Genomic DNA, 20,222 nt, shown 5'->3' with positions numbered 1-20,222 from the left:
GCACCTGCACATTCATCCCTGTTGGTGTGTGACTACTGCACAAAAAGTGAAATCACTGTGCTGCCTCATCCTCTGTACTCTGCAGACCTGCTTCCTGAGGACTTTTTTTTATTTTTATTTCCAAAGCTGAAAACCCCATTGACGGGATGAAGATTTGCAATGATAGGTGAGATGAAAAAAAATTTGTAGACAGCACTTCACATGATCCAGCAAGAGGCATACCAAGACTGCTTCCAGAAGTGGAAACAGTGTTGGGAGTGGTGTATCAATTGTGGAGGAGAGTATTTCGAAGGTGACCATGCATAATAAGTAAAAGGTAAGCACAGAAAAATTTGAGCACAAAGTTATGGAATTTTTTGAACAGACCTCATACACAAGGTGATATCTAAAAGTTCCCAAAATTTGAATTTTGTGTGCAAATGGTTATGAGTACACAGAACTACCACTGGGCGTATCCCAGTGCATCCTTCTTGAACCAGTATGACAAGTAGCTATGTAATAAGTGGTTTGGTTAGTTGCTGAGAATATCTTCATTGTCATATTACTATGAGTAAGTGGGTTTTGTGTTGGATGACATGATAAGGCAGCATGTCTGTACGAAGTGTTTCAAAAACTAGAACGCAGACTGATGACAACTGCTACATCCAGCCAGACTCCCATCACACCAGAAAATGCTCAGAAACAGAGGGTCTGATTCTGCAAGATCATAGACAAACCATCCAAGACCTCATCAGTGCCATGTGAGTAAGTAATGTGAACATATTCTGTCAGAAGCATTGAACAACACCCCCCCCCCCCCCCCCCCGCCCCCCCTTCCGTGGTTAGGTAGCCTGAGTCCTGTTATGATGCTATAAGATTTTTAAGGGAGTGCATGAGGAAAAAAACGTAAGTAAGTGATGAACTAATGATTGGGCACCTTACCATGGTAATACACAACTGTATGCAGCCTTCATTATGCAGGAATTTTCGACTAAATACAAAATGACAGTTGTTCCCCATCCACTGTACTCACCAGACAGCTCAGTGTGAGTTCCTCCTCTTTCCCACAATGAAAACACAGTTTAAGGGATGATGATATGATAATGTGGAAGAGATTCAAGTTTAGACACAGAGGGTATTAAACATGCTAGAAAAAAACTTCTAGGGTGCATTTTAAAAGTGGCATAAATATTGTGACCAGTGCATTCACTCCCAAGAGTACTGGTTTGAAAACGATGGTGCAAAATTAGATCTAGGTAAGAGAAAATATTTCATGAAAACAATTTTGGAACATTTAGATACCACCTCATACATAAACGATCTATCTGCCTTTGTCCTTCAGCAAAGCAAACAACTTACCAATGTTTGCCAAAGATATGAGAGCACTGCGATTGACTACAAAATATCCATCTCCATAAAAACCAATGTTATCCAGTTGCTTCAGATATTCTAAAGTGATTCACACAATATTCACTAGCAGTAGGCCTCAGCAAAATCGAGGATATCCTGTTCCATTCCAATCACAAAACCCTACTAGGGCTTATGACACATAAATGTCAGGAGATATAGAGTGTATATCATTCAAGGTTCTTAGGCATTCAAATAGATGGCAGATTTAGTGTGGAATATCACAACTTAAAAATCTTGGAAAGGATGAGCTCAGCAGTATCAGAAATCAGGATAATTTCTAGTACAGGAGATATCAGTATCTCAGAGTCTGCCAATTTGGGTTACACATTATGGAATCATCTTCTGAAGCAATTCGGCAGGATCAAAAATGTACAAGTCACTAGAATTATGTGCAGAGTACTTCCAAGAACCTCTTGCTGTAGATCTTCATCAGTGGGAGGAGTACTTGATGTGTGTAGTGATGAAGAGTGAAACTATGTTTATATCAAAGTACATTGAACAGTTGACAAGGACCAGTCAAATGAGGCAATGCATTTGCTAAGATGCTTTTCTCATATTCAGGAGGGTGGACCATTCTGATACAGATTTTTTATTGTTTCCCTCGGTCAGTTCAGGCAAATGCCAGGATGGTTCCTTCAGTAAGGCCATGTCCAACTACCTGTCTCATCCTCTTAAAGAATTCTTATACAATGGTCAACAGCTGCTATGAAATAACTGTCACTTGCTAAGAAACAACTGCTAGTTGCTACAGAAAGATCAATAATTGCTGTGGAACACCTGACCAATGATAGCAAAAGCAAATATATTGAGCAGTACATGTTAACTGTAGCGAAACCTGTGCACGATCATTCTGTATGCATTCGACAATTCATGCAGTGTGGTGTTTGACAAAGGTTGTTGTGGAACCAATTAGTACGACAAACTGTATGGTACAGCCACATGTCTGCAGGAAATCATTTGTGTGCTTATGATTGTGGACGAGCAGTTGGATGCCTCCAAGTTGGTCAAAGTGTCACTACTGTGGTCACAGTAATGGGCATGACCAAAAGTGTCATCTTGCAATTAAAAAAGGCTGCTAAAGGTGTAAAAGCAATGAGAAAGCATGCAGGTTGTCAAAGATAGATCACCACACCGCAAGAGGATCACTGCGTAGCCCTAGTGGCGAAAAGGAATAGACATCTCACTCCTAGGCTGATTGCTAAAGACTTCACAACCACTACCATATCTCTGCCAGAACTATTTAAAAGTGGTTAAATCAGGCTGGTTTGCTTGCTCAACCATGCCATTGCCACGAAAGAGTTTGTTGGTGTAGGTAGCATTTTGGTTGGTGCCAGCAATAGTGGTTCACCGTGATGTTCTCCAACAAATCCCACTTCACTGTTGCACACCACAGAATTTCCATGTGTGGGCAGGCATTATGCACAATGGGCAAACACCACCGCATATCTTCGTGTGAAGTACCATTACAGAGCACAGTGGTATAGCAGGGGGATTATTCTGGATCATGTACATCTGTTTATGGGTATGGTAGGTCTTGACTTTTTGTTTATGGATGACAATGTCCACCGATCCAGGACCACTGGGGTTTCGGACACCTGGGATGCTTTTATCAAACATATTACTCACTGAACACCCCCCTCCCCAAACCATGCAGGAACCAAAAACTGCCTTGACATAGAAATGGGACAATATGCCCAGAGGCTTCCTCAACAGTTTTGTAGCCACCATGAACAATAGATATAAAATGTGTGTTAGTGCTGCAGAGAGTCTATTGCTTGCTGACAGTTTGATATTGACCTTTATGTTGGGAGACTGACCTGTTTCAAATATGGAGGTTATTTATGTCTGTTATCCTGCTTTCCCGTGTGGTGAAATATGTACCATGTTTCATAATAAATATACCACTCTATGTCTATTATGCATGTACTGTGTTTCATGTTGTCCATCATAGCCTGTGATTGTTCTTGTCCAACAGTGTCTCTGTTCCTTAGCAATTGTCAAACAGTGTATATTCTGTGTGTATGTGTGTCTTTTCAGCTGTTTATTTTTGCAGTATTATGATGATAAATCTTATATTATTGTAGGATGATCCTTGGCTGGCTGGATGGATGGACGGATGAATGAATGTATGAATAAATAAATAAATAAATAAACCTATGTCTCCATCCTGCACAGTGCATGGCAGAAAGAACATTGTACAGATATCATTTTTTTCCCTATACCATTCACATATTAAGCCCTAATCTCTTGTATCTTTTTCCCATAATACCTACACAAGATATGTGTTGGTGGCAGTACAATGATTGTATAGTCATTTTTTCATACAGGTTCTCTAAATTTACACAACAAGGTTTTATGATAACTATGTCGTCTTTCCTCCAAACATTTCCACTTATATTTACCCCAGCTTTTCTATTATACATTAGTATCAGCTACGCCAATCTGTTACAAACATAGCAGTGTGTCTCTGAATTTGTACGGTGTCTGCTGTCATGCCTACTTGGTAAGAAATCCAAAAACTACAACAATATTCTAGAATTAGTCATACTAGCATCTTGTATGTAATTTATTTTATAGATGAGCCTCGCTTTAGCAGAACCAGTCCAACAAATCCAAGTATTCAATTTGTCTTCCCTAACCTGATTTTACGTGATGATATCACTTTGCATCACTTCTTAAATACTTACATGATGTGACCTGCTCAGGATGTTCCACACTAATCTTGTAATCAGATCTTACATGGTCCTTGCTGTTAGTTATGTGTATTGTCTTGCATTTATCCACATTTCAAGAACAATGCCATTTATTACATCAAGTGGAAGTTTTGTCTGCTGATTTATGCAATTCCTTACAATCATCCAGTGACAATACTTTCCTGTTCACAGCTGCATCACCAGTGAACAATCCTTTGGTGATGCTGCTCCTACCTGATAAATTTATTTATTTAACATGTGACTTACAGAATTATAGTTTACAAGTATGTACATTAAACTGGTAAAAGATAAGATAATGCTGTTACATTTTTGTATCAGCTGGATCAATATTATAATTAGATATTCAAAGCCTCCAGCTAATTGATTGCTACAAGTATTGCATCTGCAATGACTTTACAGGTATCCACGACTTATCTTTTTGGACATTTGACCAAAATGTGGTCCAGTATTTGTTCAAAAGTTCTACAGTAATGGTGATCATCATCTGTCATTTCCCATTTATGTGGTGTTGCTTTGGTCATTGTGTGGCCCATTCTAACACAGTTGAGGGAGTCCTATATTTTTCTCGGTTGGTTTGCTTCTGAGCATAGAATCTATGAAGGCTATCTAGAAAGTAACAGACGTTTTGGTCTATTGTGGTGGTGGGCAGAGATACAAACACCATCTTGGTGCCATAACTTTCCTACGCTTGGTACGCATCCAGCAGTGATAGCTTATGGTCTGTGTTTCTGCCAGTTTGCTTTCTTTGAAGGGTTAAAAAATGTGTTGCAATAGAAAATCCTGTAACTTGTAAGGTGTGTTCTGTGATCAGGTTTTTATTGCCAAAAAACTGCAAACCAACTGAAAAATATCATAACCTATGTAATGTGTATTTCAACAGGAGTGATGAGTGAAAGCCAAGTGACATAATGGTGCATTGATTTTAAAAAGTGCCATAACAATGTTCAAGGTGAGGACTGCAGTGGTAGGCCTAGCCTGGTGACTGGCAAACTGTTTATGAAAATCATGATTATGGAAATTTCACATTTTCCCCAAACTTCACACAGTTTGGTCCATTAAATTGAGAGTTTGGTGCATTAAATTGGGAGTTTGGTGCATTAAATTGTGGTAGAGAAGCTTGGCTACCACAAATTTTGTGCTAGGTGGGTTTTCAAAATCCTAATCAAAGACCACAAAAAACAGAGACTGGCTGCAGCACTGACCTCCTTCGAAGATAATGAGAAAAATAGTAACAAAGTTATCAATTGTATCACAACTGGGGATGAGACTTGGGTGTAGCATGTCAACTGAGAAACAAAAAGGCAGTCAGTGGAATGGGAACACACAAATTTTTCCAACAAACCAAGGAAGTGTTTGCAAATGCTGTCAGCAAAAAAGACCATGGCTAGTGTGTTTGGGACTCTAAGGGAAATGTGGCACAATACTTAACTCAGTCAGGTATTGTCATACACTGACAAAGTTAAACTGGGTGATACAAAACAAGCATTAGGGAAAACTTAGCACAAAAGTTTTGTTTTTTCAAGACAACACATGTCCACACATAGCCAATCATACCCCAATAGCTCGTATGAGGTTTTGGATGGGAGGTGTTTGATAATCCACCACACTGCCAGATTTGGTGCTGAGCAACTACTACCCATTTTTAGAAACAAAGACATGGCTCGCTGCACAATGCTTTAACACTGACACCGAACTGCATGCCAGTATAAACTAGTCATTGCAATTGCAGGTGGCAGATTTCTACAGGGAAGGTATTAGAAACTTGTGCCACGGTATGATAAGCATCTCAATTTGAAAGGTGATTATGTAGAAAAATAGCTTAAGAGTGTACCTTTAAAAAATATATAAAATGGAATTTGGTTTTTCTATATTGTCAATTTTTTATTTCGAAACATCTTTTACTGTGCAGATAGGTCTTGTATTTTCCTATTTATCCTCTATGTCAGCTAGCTTCAATTCTGAAGTCAGTCATGGATCTATGAGAGACTGCATGGAGGTTTGGATCCATTCATTGACTTCACATATGACCAGAAAATACTAGGCTTCTGTGACAAGTCTTTCACCAGGATCAGACAGTGAAAATTGTTTTAAGCTTTGAGAATTGCCCTTGGTACAAGTGCAAGACCGATTATTAACTTTTATCTATCAATATCCCTATAATGTGTCTAGTAACATAATTGCAGATGCTTCTGCTTTCATAACATATTAGAAAAGGTGCTATTAAGTCAGAGTGGGTCTTTGTTGTCCTTTATTAATTTACTTGCAATGTACCTATCCAGAATATGGTTTGTAATGTCTTTAAGCTTTAACCACAACTCTTCTATTTTTGCCAGATCCTATGTTCTCAGTTTGTTTGATAATGACCCTCAATCAGCTTGACCAAACACAAATACTCTCCTAGCTTTCTTGAACGCCCTTTCACCTTTAGTGGTCATTATTCCTATAACAGCATCATGGTCATTATTCACTCTCTCACTGGAGACACTCTACATACATTGTTGACTAATTGGTTACGACAATTGTCACATGTTTTCAGTAGTACTTGACAAGAAGTTTGTCCTTACCACAAACAATGCACATCTCTCAGTGTTTGTAATCACAAAAAATGCTGTGTTGCAATGTGATCTGGAATCCTTGCCAAACTGCAGGTCACCTTGTAACTGACTGGGTAATTCAATATGTCATATGCTGGTGCTGTACAAGAGTAACATGTGTAAGGATTTTTATTTACTGAATTTTGGGTATTGTAACTGTAATGAAATGCTACTGTCAAAAAGTTTGAAACACTGGAAAGATACTCCTTAAGAAATTGATGGAAAGAACTTAAAAAAGGTTTCTGCAAGATTTGGAGGTATCCACTGAAGACAATTTTAGTCTACATCTCCTTTGGGAAAGAGTTCAGCCTCTGTTGACTACAAATTTCATCAGTGAATAAATAATATGGTGTAAGGCTGATACCTGCAGATATCCCCTACATAATTCTAATTACTTTCCTTGATATGATTAATTCTTTTTGCCTATGTGAAAACTATGTAATAGACTTCTCAAAACATTTAGATGCAGCTGTTTTTTCCCAAGGAATAACTGACAACTTTACGGACACTGAAATTGTGGAAGTTAACTTTTTTGCAAGTTTTCATTCACTGATGTACTACAGGATATTGCAAAGTGCTCATTTAGTCAAAGATAGATTCACTAGAGAAAAGTGAAGATATTTTTCCACCTACTGTCATATTTGAGAATCTCTCTATTACTCTTGAACTGTAGCCTAATAAACTGAACATAAATGAGTAATCAGTTGCAAACCTGTACATATCAAAAAAAGAGTGAAGCATACAACTATAAGACTCTTTGACAACGTGTCCATGTAAATAAAATGTATATATAAAAACAAAGATGAGGTGACTTACCGAACAAAAGCGCTGGCAGGTCGATAGACACACAAACAAACACAAACATACACACAAAATTCAAGCTTTCGCAACAAACTGTTGCCTCATCAGGAAAGAGGGAAGGAGAGGGGAAGACGAAAGGAAGTGGGTTTTAAGGGAGAGGGTAAGGAGTCATTCCAATCCCGGGATTGGAATGACTCCTTACCCTCTCCCTTAAAACCCACTTCCTTTCGTCTTCCCCTCTCCTTCCCTCTTTCCTGATGAGGCAACAGTTTGTTGCGAAAGCTTGAATTTTGTGTGTATGTTTGTGTTTGTTTGTGTGTCTATCGACCTGCCAGCGCTTTTGTTCGGTAAGTCACCTCATCTTTGTTTTTATATATAATTTTTCCCACGTGGAATGTTTCCTTCCATTATATTAAATAAAATGTATGAAAGACAACAGAAGGATTTCCAAACATAGATTAGTTGTTTCTCCTTAAAGATGATATTGCAGTGCCTGTGTTGTTCAGAAGTACAACACAATGTTCCATTGGACATGGATTCATGTACTTGGATAGCCTAATGCTAAGGTACTGCTTGTGATAAGTGGGAAATCTGGGTTTGAGTCCTGGTCTGGCACAAATTTTCATTGTCATCATTCCATTATAAAGATGATGGTTGTCCATATTCGTAACTGTGAATACATTTCATGTCTCCTTAAATAATCATTCCATATCCCAGAGGAATTCTTGAACAGCCTGAAAAGATCCATGAAATGCAACACCACACCATTCAAAGGAAAACTGAGGCAAGACACAATAAAATAAACGTTATCACAGGGGCAAAATAATGGAGTGCCAGATAGAGGTTTGGAACTCGCTAAGAATATAAGTAAAAGAGTATTAGTTGCCAGTAGGTATGAGGGCACAAAAAAAGGAAAAATTAAGGTGAGTTTTAACAATATTATGAGAGGGAAAGTTGCTACTCTCTCTCTCTCTCTCTCTCTCTCTCTCTCACACACACACACACACACACACACACACACACACACACACACACACAAAACTGCAGTCATGTGTGTGAGTTGCGTTTGCATGCATATGTGTGGCTATTGCTGATGAAGGCCAATGGCCGAAAGCTTTAATTGTGAGAGCTTTTTGTTGAGCCTATCTGCGACTCAGCATCTCTGCTATATGGTGAGTAGCAACTTTCCTTTTCATAATACTGTTATATTCCATCCTCGATTCTCCATTGTTAAGGTGAGTTTTATGTGTATGAGACTGATGATTATGGAGGAATGAGTTTAGTTCAGAGAGATGACAACAGTTTGGGCTGTGCAGCCCAACTAAACAGTATCATTTCAATCAAGTTATGAATACTGTAATCTGTTATGAATGAGGATTTCATCATCATTTGATTGTAGGAAAAAGAAATGACAAACGGATGCTCTCTCTGTGCAATGACAAACGGTAAAATTGCTGAAAACGGTTCAAGACCTATATGAAATAGAATAATTTCCAGCTGATGTAAGTCTCGTAACACCACCACTACAGACCTACTTGAAATGGCATTAAGGAAGCGAACTGCAAAAAAACTGTCAGGTGCTTTTATGTGTACTGTTATTTACTATGTTCGTGCATCGTGAATTATTACTTTTTTGAAAATTTTTGGCTTTCTGTTTTTCTTTGCTAAGTAAATTACAAGATATGTGGGGTAACATTGTAGTTTCTTATTCCCTTGTGTACTTAAATGTTTGTGCAAAATTCTATCACAAAGTCACCCCAAAGTCATTCAAAAATTTCCTTACTATATCGACAGAGGAAACATGTACATATCGGATCAGTATACCGAATTTACTGTGGAGAATTTCTATGAAATTGTAAAAAAAAAAACTTCAGGAATTGTCGTAATGCCAAATGCAGGATTAAGAATTAAACAAAACATTGAATAAAAAGTTATAAAGTAGTTGTGATCTGAGGTTTTCCCGGAGGATGTGCTGTATCCAAGGTTCTCGGGTGTCCAGCCTGATCCGATCATCGAAGTTCCACAATATTTCAGCGAATAATCATTCCACCATCATCAGGTGGTGTTGATGCATCATCAGCACCACCTGATGATGGCGGACGCTTATTCGCCGAAATATCGTGGAACTTCAACGATCGGATCCGGCTGGACACCCGAGAACCTTAGATATAAAATAGTTATTTTTATGGTTACATACTGGTACATCTGTCACCAAAATGTACACCCAATAACTTAATACCATGTTTACTATACACTGATGCACCAAAGAAACTCGTACACCTGCCTAAAATTGTTTAGGGCCCTTGCAAGCGTGCAGAAGTGCCGCAACACAATGTGGCATGAACTCAACTAATGTCTGCAGTAGTGCTGGAGGCAACTGACGCCATGAATCCTGCAGGGCTGTCCATGAATCCTTAAGAGTACAAGGGGGGATAGAGATCTTTTCTGAACAGCACACTGCAAGGCATCCCAGATATGCTCAATAATGTTCATGTCTCAGGTGTTTGGTGGTGAGTGGAGGTGTTTTAACTGAAAAAGTGTTCCTGGAGCCACTCTGTAGCAATTCTGGATGTGTAAGGTATCGCACTGTCCTGCTGGAATTTTCCAAATCCATCGGAATGGGCAATGGACATGGACATGAATGGATCTAGGCGATCAGACAGGAAGCTTACGTATGTGTCACCTGTCATAACTGTATCTAGATGTATCAGGGGTCCCGTATCACTCCAACTGCACATGCTCCACAGCATTACAGAGCTTACACCAGCTTGAACAGTACCCTGCTGGGATCCAGGGTCCATGGATTCATGAGGTTTGTAGCGGTTCCACCTGCTTTTATTTTCTTCGTTTGTTGTCCACGGTGTCGACATACTGTGTTGCTACACTGGCTGAAAAATGGGGTTTGTCTTTTACTTTATATTCACATCCCCCCAATAATACACAGTTGTATATGGCCAGTGCACTATTGTTCTAACTTCTGATAAGCCTCATTAATAGTTAGCAGGTGAACCATCCACATACGGCTACAATAGATTACTGTTGAACATTTATGAGCAGTAAAAGCCTAACCACAAAGTTCGCAGTTCTTGAAGAATAGAAAGGTAAAGTAGAGTAACACTATTGAAAGCCAAACTGTGATTGAAAAGTGTACCCTTCAATACAATCCTCGAGTACATTATCATCTCAGAAAATCTGGAAAATGATGTAAGGAGTGGAAGTAGATGGTAGATATTACCATTCATGGAGTTATCAGATTTATAGAGAAAGTAATATTTTAATCTCTCTGGGAAATAGCCTGAGTAAAAACTGTACATATTATACAATGATCTTCCTTTTTCTGTTTATAGATGTGTCATTTCATTAAATCTCCTCTATATCTCTTTTTACATGTACTGTTTTGCTTTCTCTTCTTAATACCTCGAGTCAACTTCCTCAGTTACTTTTCTTCAGTCCAAAGACTGGTTGATGCAGCTATTTACTCTAATTTATCTGGTGCAAACCTCTTCACATCCATATAAATATTGTAATATGCATCCATCTGAACCTGCTTCCTTAAGTCAAACCTTAGTCTCCTTTTACAAGTATTATACCCTGCTACTTGTTCTGCGTACCTTGTTGATGTTCATTTTAATTCTTTTGACACACCAACATCTGCTGTGATCCAAGGTTTTGTTGACATCCTCGTACTCCATATTTAACTATTCTTTTGGGTAAACTAAAGAAGCAAAACCTCCTCCTTCTTTTCCTCCTTATTTTTAAATATCAGATTTACTTTCAAATTAACTGTAAACTTGAATTCAGCAATCACTAGTATACTTTAGCATTGTAATTATAGTTAATTATTAGCAGAGAATGTAATAGTTGTTTCACTTTGTTAATTCATGATTCAGTCATATTAATGTGACCATCAACTATGTTCAACATCAGTGTGCAATAACCACTCATAGACAGCAAGTAGATGGTATATAAAGCTTGTCAGGGGGACGTGGAAAACAGTGCAGGCATTGTCATAATGTGAAAATGGAATGATTTATCTGAGGTCCAAAAGGCCATGATCATTGGCTTTTGGGCCATAGGTGGAAGTATATCCAAAATGACTAAGTCTGTAAACTGTTCCCATGCTGCCATGGTTACAATATACCACGCATGCATAAATGGTGCTATCCAAAACCAGTGCCAAGGCAACTGTGGTGCAACGTGGCCTACAGATGAAGGGGTGATAGATGGCTGCAGAGATGTGTAACAGGTGAATAAACGTGCAACTATTGAGCAACTGACTGCCAAGGTAAACCACGGGGCTACCAACAGTGTCTCCTGAATGATCAATGATCAGGGCCTCCACAGCAGGTGCCTGGCTCACGCACCCATGCTGAATGCTGTTCATTGAAAACAGAGGCTGGAATTTTCTTACCAACACTGCAACTGGACACACACTAGGAGGCCTTTTCAGATGAAACATGTTTTATGCTATGCTCCGACAGATGGCCATTGATGTATATGGCGTGAAATGTCCGTAAGCAAAAAGCCTGCAATAATCATCAGAATGGACCAGGCCAGAGAAGCGAGCATTGTAGTCTGAGGAATGTTTTCATGGCATTCCCTGGGTGATCTTGTTATTCTGGCAGGCACAGTGAATCAACACAAATGTGTGTCTACCCTTGGGGACCATGTCCACCTCTACATGTAGTTTGTTTTTCCTTAGCACAATGGCATCTATCAACAGGGCAATGCAATGTGTCGTGGCAAGCAATGTATGTAAATGGTTCGAAGAGCATCAGGATGAGTTTACTGTACTCCCCTGACTACCAGACTCCCTGGATTTAAACCCAACTGAGAGTCTGTGGGGCCAACTCAGTCAAGCTGTTCCCACATGAATCCTCAATTGAGAAACCTACAGCAGCTGGCCACAGCAATGGAGTTGGCATGGACCATATCCTAGTTGGTATCTTCGAGAACTACACGGACTCTCTTCCTGTACATCTTGCTGTGGTCCGGATGGCAAAAGGCAGTTATTCAGGTTTTTGAGAGGTAGTCACATTATTGTGGCTGGACAGTGTAGTTATCCTTGACAAGTAAACCATGAAAGCTTAGTTCTGTCTGCCTTATAATTACAAGTCAGTCTCACTCTGCTAACCTGCTGACAGCAATAGTAGTCATTTCCATAGTTATCAGAGTGGTAGATTAGTACTATCATAACTGCTTGTTGTTATACTTCACAGATGTTGCCTCAAGTGGCTGCTTCTGTCACTTAATATTTCTGAAGGCTCTCCATCATAAGATTTACAGAATGTGATGAATGAATCATAAGACATACAGAACACAGATTTATTTAGTGCATACGTCAGACAACACTTCCGGCCAAAACTTCATTGTGAGTAAATCCAGTGACATTGTGTCACTTTCTGACAGTAATCCTTGAACTGTCATGAGCAATGGTGAGAGATATCTCACAGTCATTAGCACTTGCAGGAAATTTTAAAAGGTGAAAGGCGTCTTCCTTATGTAATGCAATACACCTTTCATATTTGACAGAAAAAAATATTAATCCTCCTCCTATGACAGTTGTAGAAAATAGGTCGGCTTATTTCTCATTTCTACATTTTACTGGCATTAGTGCTCATTTGGAAGAATCTGACAACATATTACTTCCTCCCATATAGATCTTGTGAAATGGCCACAATGAGAAATTAGAGCTAATACAGAGGTTTACCAACAATCCTTATTCCCACTTGCCATAGGTGTAAGGTTGATTGGAATGCAGAAGGAGAGGAGAAGGGGAGGGGGGGGGGGGGGTTCAGTTAGCAGTAAGATAAGTACCCTTCACCACACACCATCTGGTGGCTTATGTGTATTAAAAAAGACGTAGATGTAGATTTAGGACGGTCCAATGCACAGTTGTTACAAAGAGCAAGTACTGTAGAAACTAGACAAGTCAAATACATGATTGTGAAAATTCTAGTCCGGCTTTGTATACTGCTGTACAACTTCCACTCATCGTGATAAAGACGAGCATTTTACCGCCATACCAGCAAAGTATCACACTCACTTGACAAGTATTCACTGAAAAGGAACTATTTTGGTACTTATACATAAGAATTAGACTATAGGTTTCAGACTTCTGGTGTGCTGTCATGTAATCAACAGCCAGGAAAAGCACGTAACTTTTGTCTCAATTTAAATTTACGCTAACCATAATTACAATTTCAGCTTATTAAGAATATTAACTGATTGACCTGTGACCTTATTTCACGCATATAAGTGTACATTTTCGACTAAATACAGTACGAGGCAATACTTAATGTGCTACGCACGCATATGGAATTCATATCAAAACTTCGTTGACTACACTTAATGCCTCCGGAAAATGTACATGACGTTACCGAAGGAATTGTTATGTGTAACGCATGGAAGCGAGCTGTAATTATATTCGAGCAGAACGAAGAAATTCTGCGCAACTTTTCGTGTACAAAAAAATTGACCGGTATAACTAAAATTTAACCTTATGAAAAATATACACCACAATTTCGGTTTCCTGGGGTCAATCGTAAAAAACCAAGGCTCAATAACGTACTAAAGTTAACAAGCTGCACACATAATCCACTTTAGAACGAGCAACATACCAGCGCTAGGTATGAGGGGTGGTGATACCGGCTTTGTCCTCCGCATCCAAGTTCATAAACGAGAACAATAGTAATTCATCAGCTGCTCCTGTGGGTTTTTGATAGTGAGTTATTCATCAGGTACTTTAAGGATTAGTCCCAAATCCTTATTATGTAAGTTTGTTACAACCTAGTTGGGCAGAACATTTTTAGGTATAAAAGGAAAAAAAATCACATTCTGCAACACAATGCGAATAACCGTTCGTTTTTGAAGTAAAATAAGGAATTACGCCTATTCGCGCTATTAAGACCAAACATAGTTACAAAATTGTTACTATCATCAGGTTGGACGTGACGTGTTAGTGTCTGGTGTACTACTTTTACCACAAACTATGTGGCATTTGGGCTGAGGCGGTAAAGGTACGTCTAACATACGAGAAAATAATAAACGTTAAGTAATCTGCGAAGGTTTTTAAAGAGATTTCGAACAAACATTACTTTAATGTAACGTCTGTAAGTTACGCTCAATCATGCGGCCTGACATGTAATTACACTTCGATACTTCATACTTGACACTATAATGTTCATTTTATGTCAACCTCAGCGTGTCATGCTCTTTCAAGGTCCTCGTTTCAAATGCTTCAACTATTGTACCATGTACCATTGCCAAATTTGCCCTCAATGCGGCATATTTAGTATTTACGAAAATGGAGTATAATCACAGACGTACTTACTTACCGATCAAAGTGTTTGTGTTTAGGATATGACAATTTGAAAAACTATATGAGGTTTTGGGAATATAATTCAGAATTAAACAGGATTTTGTAGTTCTTTTTACTGATTCAGAGGCGAATAAGTGAGTTTAATTTCCTCAAGAGACGGAAGTGTATCTCCTCGCGTTGCGAGTGGAGCAGTATTGAATTCATTGGAGTGGTTCCATAACGTTATTATCTTTGGTAGTATTTGAAACTTATCGGCGGGTGTTTTCAATTTTGTGCTGTTGGTCGTGTCATACTTCGATACAGTTTCTTTACGTTGGTTTATTGTTGTTCGTTCAATATGGTAGTTGATAAACTCATTCTGGATGAATATCAGAAGCTATACAATGAAATTGAGGACGTTATTAAGACGGTAGTTCACGTTCCATCAGTGAAATACTCTTACCTATGCAGACAACTTTCTATACTGTGTTTGTATCTCGGTAAAAAGCGTGAAGCAGTTTATTACCTTGTGAACTGCCTTGGCTTCCAGTTAAGGTGGCGTGCAATTTGTAGAGACACGATAATGCAAGAGAAGAAACTGCGCAACCCAGAAATGGAAGTTCGACTACACAGGAAGTATTTACAATTTCAGGGGGAGTACGATACAGATGGCTTCAATTCTATGATGAAAAGGCTCTACGATCTTCCACCACAATGGAGAGTTGTACAAATTTCTGTTCCGTACAACGCAAAGAGAAGACTGGAAAATCAGTTGTCCATGATAGCTACATCTTCCATTTGTATTACCTGTTTCGAGTGTGGTAATGGTGCAGCGGATCCTTTAATGGTGACAATTCCACAGCCGTCGAATTCGAATATATTTTGGGAAGAATTCATTGACACTCTGAAGGTAAACAGACAAAGGTATGATGAACAGAATCCAATAATGCATAATAGAAGAAAAATGGAAGCAAATGACAGGATGTTGCAAATTCTGAAGGACATGAGATACAGTTGGCTGGGAGTGTGGATGTCAATCCTTGTTGGCCGGTTGGTTGATGACTGTTACTTAAAGAAACTGCGCAAGTCGGTAGATGAGATTGTACAAGATTGTCATGTGACAGACTGCTTCTTAGATAGGGGCCAAGAACTGCTTTACTATTTTGTAGAGTGTTACAGTCACATAACAGAAGAGGAGTTTGAAAATGGAATTCACTCAGTCTTAGATGAGGAATGCTCTCCAGCTAGTGCTAATGCATTAATAACCAAACTGAAGAGTTTGTGCAGTGGACCCAGATACATGAGTAATTTAAAGAGACATCCTGTTATTCTTGTTGTTGATGAAGAATTGGAGCATTTTCCATGGGAGATGCTAAATGGTTTGGCAGAGCATCCTGTTTCTCGAATATCTTCAATACCACTGCTCCATGCACTATATCATGAACACAAAAGCAAGATAAAAAATGGATGTGTGGAATATGTCTTCAAGCCAGAAAATGGCTTTTATCTCTTGAATCCAGAGAGAAATCTTAATGCTATGCAGGATCGGATGGTACCTTTCCTTGATAGTTGCCTTGTTGGATGGCCAAATATGGTGGGCAAGTGCCCATCAGAAGATCAGTTGGTTGATGTTTTAACTAAGAAAGACATATTTATCTACTTTGGTCATGGGTCTGGTGGAAAATATCTCCATCCGTACAAAATTGCAAAACTTAATGTAAATGCAACAGTGTTACTCTTTGGATGTAAGAGCAATACTTGGGCATATGAGCCTTATAATGACAGGCTAAGCACAGCCCGAGCATATTGCATTTCATCAAGTCCCTGTGTGCTGGGTATGTTGTGGGAGGTGCCAGATAGAGACACAGATGCTTTGACAAAGGAACTTTTAAAGGCATGGCTTATGCCTTCACCAGATCGTGAACCTGAATTACTGCGAGCTGTAGTTAGAGGAAGAAATGGGGCACGTGAGTTTGTCACAAAATCATCCTTAGTGATTCGTGGTTTGCCTTCTAGGATGTTGTTTCAAGACTTGTAATTGTACATTAGTGAAATATATTATTTTTGTGGCTGGCCCTATCAAATACCCTTTAACTGTTTGACAACTGTAAATTTTTATTTGACATTGCATTTGTATTGAATTGTATTTTATTGATCCAAGTAATCACAATATTGTACAATTCATACATATAATAATGGACAAGCCAAAGTTTAAATTTGTACAAGAAAATTTTTGCAATTTAATTTATACATGAAAGCCTGTGCAATATTACAAGAGTGTAACAGCTATCACGATAAACTTTTATTAGTTAAATGAGTTGCAACTTGTTTTGACAGTAACATGAAATATCTGTGATACAGTGGAACATGATGGGAGCAGAACAGGAAGAAATACACACAGAAATGGGTCCTACACTAAGAACATGCACTACACTCAATTATCAGGTGTAAGTGAACATTTTTTAAGGAATTAGTTAACATTTATAACCATTGTTTTTTTTTAAATTACTGTGTTAAAACTTGAGCTCCATCAAAAAATTTTTATATTTATATGTGAAGGCCTTTGGCATTTCTGTTCCTTTAACTTCACCTGGTGTACATCTGTACCCCAACATGTAGCACACTTTTCTTGCAGCAAGTTGTTAACAGAATCATACGTAAGTCATACTGCTTCCTCATTTCATAACTGTGAAAGTGTCCATGTAATGTCACTGAGATGTCTTTGTAGAGGAGGTTACTTTTAACAAATGATACAATATTGTAAATGTAAACAGATGGTAGTCATTTATTTATTTTTCATCATTTGCTCGATTTTTTGCAGTGATATTTGCTACATACAGCAGCATATACATGCATGTGTTACAGTGTGTTTGATATTTACATAAAATACTCATCTTTTCAGGTATTTGTGTCAAAACTCCAAAGATTTTATAGTTTGCTCCATGTAAAATAAAGTTAGTGAAAATCAGTTTTCTGTATTTAAACACACGAAATATAGTTTCAGACAGAGTTTAAAAAATAGGTGCTACAATACAATATAATATAACATCGACCAATACACTGTAATACATCATTCTGATAACTCCCTTATACTGTAACAACATGCTGAAACCAGTTGACATCTTAGTTTTTGTTTGATTGTAGATAATGTTTCTAAGTTATTGATGCCGCATGGAGGTTGTTGTGAAATATGCTCCAGATATTTTAGGATCTTTGTCACTGAAGTCTATTTGTATAGATGTGGTAATCTTTACATCTAATGCTGTAATTAAATATATTTTTGTTCAGCAAAGCTGTGCAATTTATTTAAGAACATAATTGTTTCATATAGGCCTACACACTGCACTGTCAGTACTTGGAATTCTTTAAATGTATTTCTGCTGGACTAATTTGGTATTATATTTCCAATGCACCTGATAGCCTTATTATGCAAAGAACTTATAAAGATAATAGCAGAAACTGTGGCATTTACAAGCGTTTTTCAGGAGACATCGCTAGCAGTGCCATTTGTTTGTTCGAGCTGGATACTACGCTTGCCATGATGTCTTCAATTCCATATTTTACTTGCCTGTACACCAAAATTACTTCGCAAGGTTTACATTTCTTATGCCATTTAAGATGTTATGTTAGATAATAATTCATTTAAAATGTGGGGTTAAAGAAATCTAAACCAATCAGTTCTGTACAGTTTATTTGGATAGAATGAAACTAAAAATAACTAAACTATACATGTCATAACTTCTAGGCCTATACATGTATGCACTTTCTATGAACATTTAGGCCTATTTGTGAATCACGTTCTGTAACTTAAAGGTACCCTTTTAAATTTGTGGCACTCAGGATCATTTTTCTTATTTATTGTGCTTTGATTAGAACTGTAAAGTATTTCTTTGCTAACAAAAAATATCAACGATTAGGCGCTCTTAATTTGACACATTCATTCGTGAGTAAGAAAACCATCTTGCTTCTCATCCAATAAGTGCATTCAACAACACACTTAATCAAAATTATGTCTACAAATTTCTGACATTTTATATGACACACTCTGAGCACAAACATTGGGGAAAAGCATTTTGTTTGAGTCATATCTCCTCATCTGTTAATGAAAGTTGGCAAGTTGTCATTATATGATGCCAGAGTGTTTTTTTCATGTTCCAGCCTACTGCATACCCAGTCCACATTATAATTCGTGGCTTTTGTTTCATTAGATATACATTCATTGATACTGATATCAGCATACAGAGATAAACAAACAATGTCTTTACCGGACATTACACTCACATTTCCAAAGAAAGGCAGTTTTTTCTGTTCATTTAATGTTACTAGGAATGCTGCTCTATGTACTTCACAGTTATTGTTTTGGGAGGGAGAAAGCAAACTATTGACCATAACTGACGTTATTGCTCTGTGAAATTTGCAAACATCAGGTGCTAGTTTGTTACCTTCTTTCTCCTAAAATAGAAAATGCATTTTCAATGTGAGTCGACTTTCTGGCGAACAGAGAACTGAAGCCAAATCTGTCACTTAGTTCTGTCCACAGCAACAGAAGATTTGTGATATTATTTTATCGATCCTTTGATGCATTGTGGGTTACTTTTACTGCTTGCCCTCCTATTCTGAGTAACTACTTGGTTCATGAATGAGATTTTTCACTCTGCAGCGGAGTGTGCGCTGATATGAAACTTCCTGGCAGATTAAAACTGTGTGCCCGACCGAGACCCGAACTCGGGACCTTTGCCTTTCGCGGGCAAGTGCTCTACCATCTGAGCTACCGAAGCACGACTCAAGCCCGGTCCTCACAGCTTTACTTCTGCCAGTATCTCGTCTCCTACCTTCCAAACTTTACAGGAGCTCTCCTGCGAAACTTGCAGAACTAGCACTCCTGAAAGAAAGGATACTGCAGAGACATGGCTTAGCCACAGCCTGGGGGGTGTTTCCAGAATGAGATTTTCACTCTGCAGCGGAGTGTGTGCTGATATGAAACTTCCTGGCAGATTAAAACTGTGTGCCCGACCGAGACTCAAACTCGGGACCTTTGCCTTTCGCGGGCAAGTGCTCTACCATCTGAGCTACCGACGCACGACCCACGCCCGGTCCTCACAGCTTTACTTCTGCCAGTATCTCGTCTCCTACCTTCCAAACTTTACAGGAGCTCTCCTGCGAAACTTGCGGAACTAGCACTCCTGAAAGAAAGGATACTGCGGAGACATGGCTTAGCCACAGCCTGGGGGATGTTTCCAGAATGAGATTTTCACTGTGGTAGAGCACTTGCCCGCAAAAGGCAAAGGTCCCGAGTTCGAGTCTTGGTCGGGCACACAGTTACTTGCTTCATAATGTGTTGAATTTCCTTAAGCTTCTCTAAATATTTAGAAATGGGATGAAGAGGCTTCGTAAATTGCTTTGGGCTACTAAATTTTGATGAAC

At 38.6% G+C, this 20,222-nt stretch overlaps 2 protein-coding genes across 5 annotated transcripts in view; one reads left to right on the top strand and one right to left on the bottom strand.

The window, feature by feature from the left end:
* Window positions 1-14,964, bottom strand: part of LOC124788145 (mitochondrial thiamine pyrophosphate carrier-like) — a 78,290-nt gene extending 63,326 nt beyond the window's left edge. The window contains exon 1 of one of the 4 annotated variants that reach the window (XM_047255289.1): window positions 14,836-14,964. Coding sequence is in view for 1 of the 4 variants with exons in the window: in XM_047255286.1 (XP_047111242.1) it covers window positions 14,697-14,761 (65 nt within the window). In the remaining 3 variants the exon portion in view is untranslated. Of the gene's footprint in view, window positions 1-4,076; window positions 4,180-14,118; window positions 14,340-14,696; window positions 14,816-14,835 lie in introns of those variants that run through there. The other 3 variants (XM_047255286.1, XM_047255288.1, XM_047255290.1) reach the window with 3 other exon arrangements.
* A 101-nt stretch (window positions 14,965-15,065) lies between these two features.
* LOC124788144 (separin) lies at window positions 15,066-17,569 on the top strand. Its single transcript, XM_047255285.1, has one exon. It carries the CDS (start codon window positions 15,157-15,159, stop codon window positions 16,834-16,836), a length of 1,680 nt encoding a protein of 559 aa, XP_047111241.1. The 5' UTR covers window positions 15,066-15,156; the 3' UTR covers window positions 16,837-17,569.
* Window positions 17,570-20,222: the final 2,653 nt, after the last annotated feature.

The sequence above is a fragment of the Schistocerca piceifrons genome, chromosome 3, assembly GCF_021461385.2.
Source record: "Schistocerca piceifrons isolate TAMUIC-IGC-003096 chromosome 3, iqSchPice1.1, whole genome shotgun sequence".
Classification (NCBI taxonomy): domain Eukaryota; kingdom Metazoa; phylum Arthropoda; class Insecta; order Orthoptera; family Acrididae; genus Schistocerca; species Schistocerca piceifrons.
This window is presented reverse-complemented; position numbering and strand designations above follow the sequence as displayed.

Coding starts and splice junctions, on each gene's coding strand:
- LOC124788144 (XM_047255285.1), top strand. CDS start 15,157: ATGGTAGTTGATAAACTCATTCTGGATGAATATCAGAAGCTATACAAT.